Source organism: Astyanax mexicanus, chromosome 5 (genome assembly GCF_023375975.1).
Source record: "Astyanax mexicanus isolate ESR-SI-001 chromosome 5, AstMex3_surface, whole genome shotgun sequence".
NCBI lineage: Eukaryota > Metazoa > Chordata > Actinopteri > Characiformes > Acestrorhamphidae > Astyanax > Astyanax mexicanus.
Window position 1 is genome coordinate 18708241 of NC_064412.1, and position 10707 is coordinate 18718947.

The 10707-nt window shown below is 38.5% G+C and overlaps 1 protein-coding gene across 1 annotated transcript in view; it reads right to left on the reverse strand.

The window, feature by feature from the left end:
* The window catches only part of cyfip1 (cytoplasmic FMR1 interacting protein 1), a 65569-nt gene that overhangs the window by 7363 nt on the left and 47499 nt on the right, over window positions 1-10707 (reverse strand). The window contains exons 24-26 of the mRNA XM_007249104.4: window positions 8416-8559; window positions 7251-7341; window positions 5873-6003 (exon numbers count right to left, since the gene is read on the reverse strand). Of these exons, the coding sequence (XP_007249166.3) occupies window positions 5873-6003; window positions 7251-7341; window positions 8416-8559 (366 nt within the window). The remainder of the gene's footprint in view (window positions 1-5872; window positions 6004-7250; window positions 7342-8415; window positions 8560-10707) is intronic.

Consider the following 10707-nt stretch of genomic DNA (forward strand, 5'->3'; position numbering starts at 1 on the left):
GAATGTTTTATGGTGGGTTACGTTAGCCACAAAATGCAAAAGGTGGTTCATGGCCTCAGTGAGACACCTTTGATTAGAAACTGTTATTTACAGGTTGTAAAGCAGGTATGTGTTGAGTTTTTTAACATGTGATTTTTTTTTTTTTAATTAACATCAGATTTTACCTGGTCACAGTAGGGGCACATTTAATCTGCATCCAGTCAAAGTATATACAGATACTCTCAGGATACAAACTGCATATTAATGCAGGATGTAAACAGCCTCAGATTGAGTTTTCTTTTTGAACCTGCAGACTCGTTGTGAGCAAAGTAAAAAAAATTGTGTGCGTCTGATCACAGCCACTAGATGGTGCTGTGCTGGCATGCACATTATGAGTGTCAGATTCTCAGCATGAGATTGTGTGGGTCATTGGAATTCATGTGCTGAGCCATGTAATCAGAACATTTCCATAAAACTCTTCAAACGGAATAGAGAACAGGTGCTGATTTCACTAATATCCATAAAGACATATCTCCTGCACGACTGAACAGAGCTGAAGTTGAAGCTGGCTTTATGAACCGAGTGAATGCTGAGGCAAATAAAACGGTGAACTGGTGAATTTTCTTGTAGCTTCAAAAGAAGTTGTTTGTGCCTGGGAAATAGCACAGCTCTGTTATGACTAACTGGCTTTATCATTATTACTACTTGTAACACTATTAGAGTTTTGAAAGCAAAACTGAACTGTCTATAACTACAGATGAATACTTGCATGATATTTTATCTGCAGATCAATTAGTGATGGAAATAAATGGTAAAAGAGAAGGTTTTGCACTGATACAACAATAAAAACAATTCATAACAACTCATAATGTTATCTTAGTGTGTTAATGTCCCTTCAAAAACTGTTAGTCAATAAATCAGATAAGAATAATCACAGCAGAGATAATCTACCCCTAACTCATCAAAACCACAGGTTTGTTAGGCAACATTGTACGTCAGATCTGTTGATTTAATTTTTTTTTGCCTTATGCCTTAATATGACACATATCTGGCATATTTTCCAATCAGTTATGTGGACCTAGATGTGATAAATATCCAATATATGGACACATGACATTCAGATACAAATCACTTAACATTGTGAATGTGAACCATGAAGATAAGCAAATTAATCTGAATTGATTGAAGATGCTTATAATGTAAACATAGCCTTTGTTAAATTTAGGGGGACCTTTTATCTGACCTGACTCTGCAATACTGGTGATTTTTAGTCACAGGAAAAAGCTGATCTACAAGCACTGTGAAATAACCTAAAAAATCTCCTAACCCATGTTTACTACTCAGCTATGCTGAAGAAAACTGATGTTTCTGAATGTTTTAATTACGCTTGCATACCAGCCCTGTGGCATTTTTTAATCGAAACACATTAACAAAAAGATTTATGCTCAAGGATTTTAATAAGTTAACAAAAAACACCTCCTTCACTATTATTTATTGACTGCCTGTTTTTTCATGAGTCACACGAATCCTTCCAGTGTTAAATCAGATAATTTACTTTAATACTTTATCTTACTTTAAGATTTTATCGGTACCACTTTAAAATAAGACTACCTTTATAAAGGGTTTATAAATGGTTTAGTTTATTAATGGTTTCTAATTAGGTTGTAAATGCCTTAAAAATCATTAATAATCAGTTATAACACATACGTAGAAGTGTACGTAGACCTGTTTTTTGCCAAATAGTGAACCCACTGCCACATAACTGATTATTAATGATTTTTAAGGCTTTTACAACCTAATTAGTAACCATTAATAAACTAATTGTAAACCATTTATAAAACCTTTATAAAGGTAGTCTTATTTTAAAGTGGTACCATTTTATCTTAAAGTAAGACAAAAATGTAACATTTGAGGACAACAAGTTTTTTTCAGTGCTTGTACTCATAAATTCTAAGTCAAAGATATCTTCCAAATCAAATGATCACCAACCACTCAAAAAGGTTTTTTTAAAAAAAAGCCAAGCAATTGTTTTTTCAAACAGAAAATCTTTTTCCACATCCTTTTGCCAGCTTCCCTATGGAGCATTCATCCTTTTCAAAGCGAGATCTTATAAATCCAGTTCTCCTCCCCTTAGTGGGCTTTAGCAAGAGAAGGGCTCATGGATCTTAATATTAAACCTGTTTAAAATTCTTAACACATCACCTGCACATAAAAAAGTTACAAATTATTGCAATAAAGCATTAAAACATCAAGGTTCAGTATATTATATTTTAATCCACTAGAAACATAAAAAAATATGACTCATATTTATATTTCCCTTCAGCCTAGGGATCTTTCTCCAGTTATTTTTCTCAATATGGTGTTGCAAATTCAAGTAAACAATGACAAGTCATGAGGTAAATCTTGCATGAACAAAGTAAAGAGGACTAGAGTTTAGATTCTCTGCAGGAGCCCGGTCTGGCCAAAATTTCCCACCACTTTCCTCGGGCCGGGTTGGGTCGGGCTCAAGAATATGGTCTGTGATGTAGGTATCTGTTTTAAATGCAATTTTTAATTTTTATAAAAGCTATGGCATGATAATCACAATAGAGTAAAGTAACACATCAAACTGTGGGTTTTTTGTTTTAAGTTGCACAAGTTAGAATGTTATAATCAAGCAGCTCTTGGTCTCACGCAGACGTGAGCTCCTCCACTTGTCTGTATTACGCACCTAACTTGCAGCGCTGTGTGTAGCTGTTCTTGTTAAATGTTTTGCTTAAATAATAGGTCTGTGCTTCTTCAGTGTTGCAATGTTAATTGACATCATTTTGAACAGATTTCGCTTGTTCAAACAGCCTTAAAATGTTTTTAAAAAGCTCAGTTTTAGGCACCAAGTGGTCCAGCGGTCTAATGCATTGACACTATAAATGGGAGGGAGGTCGCAGGCTCGGAAAAAGGGGTGACTGATTCACGTTTCGGATGAGGGATGTGCTCGTCTGCACCCTCCTAAAGTCGCAGGCACCACTGGTGATGGGGACGCACAAAGAGGTGGGACATTTGGATACCCAAATTAGGAGAAAAAAGGGAAAAAAGCAGAAAAAAAACAGCTCAGCTTTAAGGCTCTACTTACAAAAAACAAAAAATGTCAGGTTTAAATCGGGCTCATAATGACATTTAATAGGGCGAAACGGGCTACAAAGAATAAGAGCGAAAAGGGTGTGTGACATTAAAAGGTGACATCTATACATAGAAATGGGTTCTATGCTGCTATATATATAACCTTTAAAATAACAACATAAAGAACATTTTTGTGGTATCAAACATACCTGGTTAAAAAAAGGTTCGTGTTTAACCCTAGATCAATCTTTAAAATGAGCGTACTTTGCAGCTGTTTATGTTTAAAACATTTAACCCCAGTAGGACCAGCACACAGGTTGCGGGTTTTGACCAGCACCACTTCGGCTATGCTACCATGAGGCCACCATCCTTGCCCAGCAATGATTACACACTAGAGTTAGCATTGTTACTGTGCCAACCTCCCGCCTCATTTAGCATTGCTTCTGTCCTATTAGCATCGCTATTGTAGCGTTAGCCTCGCAGAGCATCATTACCACAGTGTCAGCATCTCTATCACCATGTTAGCATCAATGCTTAATCTATCTTGTTGAAATGCCATTGACGAATATATGCAAGTGGTTCGGCAAAGCTAAACTGTTTTTTTTTTCTTGTTGAGCACAATGAGACCTGATGCTTCTACAATTAAAACACTGTCTAAAAAAAATTTTCATATGCACACAAAACATCCCAAATAAATATCGAATTAAATCAGAATTATTCTGAAAATCTGTAGTGCTACCCAGCTGTATTTACAACAGTCGAGAAACAGCATCTGAGCATTTATTATTTTTGAAAATCTAAAAACAAAACCATGATGCAAACATAACCAATCCCAACCAGCATAGTAGAAAGAGAGCGTGTGTCAAGTCATGCAATTTGATTTATTAAATCAATTTAATTGCCCCTCCTCTGCAGTACATCTCTGAGCAAACCAGGGGCAATCATCAAAATCGAATCTGACGCAGCTGAATGAAATCTTCAACTCAATAACAGCAGAGCAGGCTAGACTGTGTTAAGAACAAAACCAAATCCTGACAGATGGAGCACAAACAGCTGTGTTTCCATGACAACTCTCAGCTAGCTGCAGGTAACCTCTCTCAAAAAACGCACATCCTTAAAAGCAGGTGAGACAGAGTGTAGACATCTCTAGTCTCTTACATTAACTTTATTCATGCTATGTTATTTATTGATATGCTCTCTTTCATCACTTCAAGGCAGAGTAAATAATTAGTAATTTTACACTGCAAATGTTTTAAGTTGTACATTCAGATAAATTCATTTTTGTGGACTGAGACTCTTTTAGAGCCCTGCGATGGATTTGCGGCCTGTCCAGGGTGTATCCTGCCTTATGCCCGATGCCGGCTGGAATAGGCTCCAGCCCCCCCGCGACCCTTAATGGATAAAGCGGTTGACGATGAGTGAGTGAGTGAGACTCTTTTAGAATGTATATCAGTGGTGTGTATGAAAGAGACTGCAAGTTTGGTTCTCTTCATTATGTAGTACTTCACCACAAAAAAGAGAATCTCTTTACTTCCACTTTATAACTTAGGGTGCTTTCACATTTAACTTGTCTGGTCCAGACTTTTGGACTTCCAGTTTGGTCAGAACTAATATATCAAAAAGAGACTGGTGTTTAATTCCCAGTCTCAGTGACTATACTGCTCTACACCAAATCAAATCAAATCAAATCAAATTTATTTGTATAGCGCTTTTTACAACTGGTGTTGGCACAAAGCAGCTTTACAGAAACATGATTACAGGACAAAGAATCAGGCAAAACATTAAACATAGAATATACATGATACAGAACCCCCAGTGAGCGCGGATAATAGCGGATAATAGCACCAATAATAGTCCACGGGCAAAACTCCGAACACTACATTGGCCCACCTCTGTAACAAGATTAACCTTGTAAGTTGCTCTGGATAAGAGCGTCACCTATATGCCAGAAGCGTAAATATAAAAAGGTAATAGTTGTGCCAACTCCCCTTCATGGGCATCACACAGCGGAGTGCATGTCCAAACTCTTGGGACTCTGTATTTACTTTAATTGTAGATTCCCCTTATTTATAAACATAAATGAAAGGAAAATTCTCAGGGCAACTCTATCTGAGCCAAATGTATACAGAGTAAAAAGCACATAAACACTGGTTCAGACTAAGGTCCTGTCTTTCGGGTGTGAAAACATGAATGTGGTGGTGTGTTTGAGGATACAATAATATTCATGTGTGTAGAGTTCAGATTTTTTATTTTATTTCGTTTCATTTATCTCTATTGCTCTGTATTCTTTTTTCTTTATTCAGCCATCACCTGAGAAAATTACAGGCTAAATTACTGACTGTTTTTCAACGAACTCTGTGGTCCTCTAGTAGTTTTGTAACCTCACATTCACTAAAATAGCTATTTGTCCAGTGCCATGCACCGTTATTACACTTTGGGCACCATTTTTGCATGGAGATCCACGTAAACACAACAGCGAGTGGAAATGTAGGAGCTACTGAACGCGATGCCCTGTAATCAAGAAAGCCTAAGAACTCACTTGTCCAGATGCAAGAGTTTTATCACTGAGTAGAAGTGTGAAATGTTTCTCAGACGTCCCCCTGAGAAACTAATCCCGTCCGGATAGGGATTAAGATGTTTTTGGGAAACTGGGCCTTAGGTAGGGCGTTTGTTCTACCAGATGTGTGTAAAAGTATGAAAAACAGTTAAATAACGGTAGAAAACTCTGGTCCTGGGGGGGGGGGGAAGACTCCTGCAGAAAGGTTTGGGAATATTGAGGATCAATATGTCAACATACCAGACTCTGTTCACTCAGCAGGCAGAAGAGCACAGCATTGCCAACCTCCCTCAGGTTCTGGAAGCACACAGTCTTCAGCTCAGCATACTCTACTATGTCCTTAAGCTGGTGGTGGAAGAACTCCAGGATGCCTGCACCATAGAACACATTCAGCGAGAGCCCATTACTATTTAAAAAGAAAAGAGCAACACTGTGATCTGTAGTACAACCTTGGCAGTTGCACAGGATTTACACTGGAATTTACAGAAATTACCCATTGCATTTACACCATCTCCTGAATTCTACTCTTAATATATTGTCCATTTTTTTTCGATCAGCTCAAGTGGCCATATAAGAAGACAACGTGATTCTATAATTTTAAACACTGTTGTCTTTTTGTTTCTCTGTCTACTGTGTTCTCATTGCTTCCCTGTCTACCCTGTTCTACAATAACTACAGAAACCGTCAACCATGCACTGTGTAGCTTGATTTATGGTGTGTCAGTGTGTCTTTGCAATAATATAATAATGACAGAAAAAGTGCCAAGATATTAATGAACATCTGACTGTTGACTGTTGTCAGGGTTTAAATCAATCAGTGGCACACCTGTGTTTTCCGTTGCCAAGATAGCAACACAGCAGAAAATATGAACACAACTAACTTCCAGACCAACACACCGATCAGCATAGATATATTCGTGAGCGTCCTTTCCATTTAAACAAAGCAGGTGTAAGGTGTAAAATAGACTAGCGACAAGGTGTTAGGTAGCAATGAGCTTTGCAACATGCCTTGTCCAGGGTGAAAGATAGGGCCCTTTGTGTTCAACCATTTTATCAGCAGTAGAAATATGTTTTATGATTTTATGGCCACTGAAAACTCCCATTAGAAATCAGAACCACCTCCCTCTCTCCTCCTGACTGGAGTCCTCTTCCCAACATACCTTTTACCAGGCAAGTCATGACCTCTGTGTGAAGCAGACCCCCTCACTAAGGACGACAACACAAACACCCAGCACTCAAGAGTCAGAAGCAATTACCCAGCATGTTGAAGGCGTGGGCAGTGGTGAAGTTGAGGAGCCACTGATTACAGGCAACAAAACAGCGAGCAGCACACTGCTACACATGCTGCAGATGCAGCCTGCTGTGCTACAAATGATCTAAGCTACCTGGAAGCACTCATCCATCTTTACGAAAAAAAGTGTACTGGTGTTTTGTCCGAGTTTGAGTGGGAGCTTATCTTTACACAGAGAGAACTTTTGGAGGTTGATCATCACTTCATGTGGGCTTTGGTGCAAAACAACGTTTTTTAAGCTTCTCCTTGCATTCTTCTCCTTGTGTTACACAGCTTACACAGCTCCCTGCTGAGTGCTGAGAAAATCCTGCGCTGTCCCATTACCCACCTGGTGAGCCGTACTCGTGGCGCGGGAGACGGCAGATCTTGGGCATCACTTCCATCAGCGTCTTCACATACTGCAGGATGGTGCCCTGGAGCTGCACCACAAAATGTTCAACTGTTAGCTTCTTCGCAAAAGTAACAAAAATACATGACATTGAAATTCTTGCAGCTACAATGTGATGTGTTCAAATATAAGTAACTCAATTAGCAATAACATCCAAGATAGTATTCGTTTCCAAGCAATATTGATGGATCATAGGTTAGTGGTGTAAACTATATCCTAAACCATATGTTGTACATAGTTAGATTAAAATTGTGCTACAAACCATTTCAGTTGCACCATGGCGATTTAAGGTGTGACTTAATTAGTAGTAAGTAAAGTAGTGTTACATCAAAATACTTTTGCAAAGACTGATGTTTTTAACCTTATGCAGTCCATCAGTTAATGTTCCTCAACAAAAACTGGAGGCACAACCTTAAGCAGTGAAATTGCATGTTTTATGCTAGTGCTAATTAAATATTTAGTTATGTTTCAGTGACACATTTTGGTATTCAATAAAACTGCATATCCTTGTGTTTTGCCCCTTGTGTTCCTTCTGTTCAGTTGTTTATAGTTTTGTGGGCTAGTTCAGGCCGGGATCCTCTACTATTGAAAGGTACTTTATTAAAGGATAATAATAATAACGAGTGCTACCAAAGCAGCTGTTAACCGAATAACCCTGCAACATGGGACAGTAATGATGTAGCTGGCTATATTATTAAGGTTTTAAAATATATATTCTTTGATATATATATATACTACTAATATTTGTAATATACATAAGTTTGCCTCTCAGTGTATATGCAATTTATGTTCACATATTACCAGCAGAATTTCTCATTGTGGCAATGAGATCTGTGATCTTTCATTTCCAAAAATGAAAGATCGCAAAATGAAAACTGTACACAAAGAACAGTCTGCAAACTGAATAAAAAGATGAGCCTTGTTGTGGGACGGTTTACATTTAAACTAGGTTATGGTCTAGCAGCTGGCCACAGTTCAGCATTTCATTAGCTCATGGCTAAGCACCTAATTTTATAATGTACCTGGCACATAATGAGTCTCCTGAATTCAATAATCAAAGGATGTGTCCCAATACTTTTACCACATTCCCAATTTCTGTTCTTACCAGGCTCTTGACGACCTTTAGCAGCTCCTCCATGACCACAGCAATCCCCTGGTACCCCAGCAGTCTGCACATAGCCTTGATGTGAGGTGGTCCCACAAAGTTCCGGTAGAAGCCATATATACTGCTGTACGCCAAGTTCAAGGCCTACATTAATTTAAGAGAGAAAAACAAAAAGAGCAACAAAATAAGAAATTTAAATATAGTCTACCTGCTTTATTTCAGAGTGTACAGGAGGAGTTGTTTTATTATAAAGGAAAAGAACACTCTTCTGCTGTACTGCTGAGTCCTGAAACAACCGAGGAGTATTAAAGAACTTCTTTATGAAAATACCAACAATACAACTGCCTATACTCAACCAGAAGTGCTGTCCTACATAGATGGCCTTACTTCTCCTAAAACTTCTCCTAGACTAAACAGTTTTGAAAGCACTTGCTGTTCAAAAAACAGATTTGTATAAAGGAAATTTAGCATACATTCACTTTTTTTTGTTTGTTTTCAATATAAAGTGCACTAGATAGAACAAAGGGTACTCAAAATGTATCAGCAAAACTTTACTAATATTTTATAGTTCAATGTCATTTCAATATACAAGACTTTTTTGCTGCTCACTACTGTTGAGCATGAACATTGCTCCAAAACTGGTATACCGTATTTTTCGGGCTATAAGGCGCACTTAAAATACTTATTTTTTCCCAAAAATCGTCATTGCGCCTTATAATGCAGTGCGCCTTGTGTATGGATTTTGCTTGTGTTTACTGACCTCGATTTTATGTGGTACACGGCGCTCTGTTGTGCAGAATTCCTCACCCACGCCAGAAAAAGATCCCCCTCTTGGGCTAGCGCGCGGTTACCTTTGACTGCCGTACTGCCTCTCGGCTGTGGCTCAGGGTAGCTAGTTTCCACTGTAGCTCCGTGGCCAGAACAAGGTGCCGGTAAACTTTCCTTTCCACCCGTTCTGGGGTAATAGCACAAACTGTTTCTTTTTAGCGCCCACTTCTAAGTAAAGTTAACCTCTTAACACGCGCTGGCCCACCGGCGGGCCAGAAATATTTAATATTTCATAACTGGCTGTGTTTCTGAATAGTTATGAACAGTTACAGGTTCAATATAGACATCCAATATACCATTTTAAAGCTTAGAATCTCTGCTTTTGAGCTATTTAGCCTATTTAGCGGAATATCCTTTCAGAAAATAAACATTTAGGGCGAAATATGCCTTGGTTATGATTTTAATAATTCATAACTCTCATATTTGCGTTTATCGTTCGTCCATATTTCATCGAATGCGGTCATGTCATACACCATTCGAACCGTCTGGCCCTCCGGATTCCAGAACTGTGCTTTTACTGTAGGATGTATGTTTCATGAATTAGAGCTGCGTCAGAGCGCATGTTTCCAGTAATAAAAGGCTCTCCTTTTGTCCTGGGGTAACCTCCGGTCACTGCCGCCACCCCCCGAACACACACCCGCGCTCAGCCACAGGTCCTACCTTCAAAACGCGTCCAGACTAAAGAGAATCCATCAATCCAGTCTCCTGTAATCCACAGTTATATCCAAACAGCGCTGGAAATCACTTCATCCAGAAATGAAACTTATCCAATCTTTATCTCTGTTTTAAAACCGTTTTATTCACCGAATTCGGCACAACACGCTATTATAGTCAGAAGACTCGCGGAGTAATGCGGTACTTGCTGTGCTTCAACATAATATTATGGTCTGTCGGAGCGTTGCGGCTACCGTTGTCAGGAGCGTCGCGGAGTAATACGTACTTGCTGTGCTTCAACATAATATTATGGTCTGTCGGAGCGTTACGGCTACCGTTGTCAGGAGCGTCGCGGAGTAATACGTACTTGCTGTGCTTGTTGATTTATTGCTCAGAGATGTTGTTATTTTTCACAGATATTGTGAAGGATTTATTGCTCAGAGTTATTGTTACTGATATAAATAAAGTTTCATTTAGTGCGCCTTATAATCCAGTGCGCCTTGTGTATGGACTAACACTAAAAATAGACCGTTCACTCATCGTGCGCCTTATAATACGGTGCGCCTTATAGTCCGAAAAATACGGTACTTTACAAAAATTTGGAACTTTAATTACTTTAATAATAACTTAAAAATGTAAAAACAAAAATAATAATAAATGCATTTTTGTGCATTTCTACTGGTCTATTTAACAACCTGGCAGATAGAAAATGTGAAAAGGTGTAAAGCAAGGCAACCAGCAATAATATATATATTTTTTGGCTTTGTTTTTGGCCTTTTTTTACATTTCCTATCTGCCAGGATTTCTTTT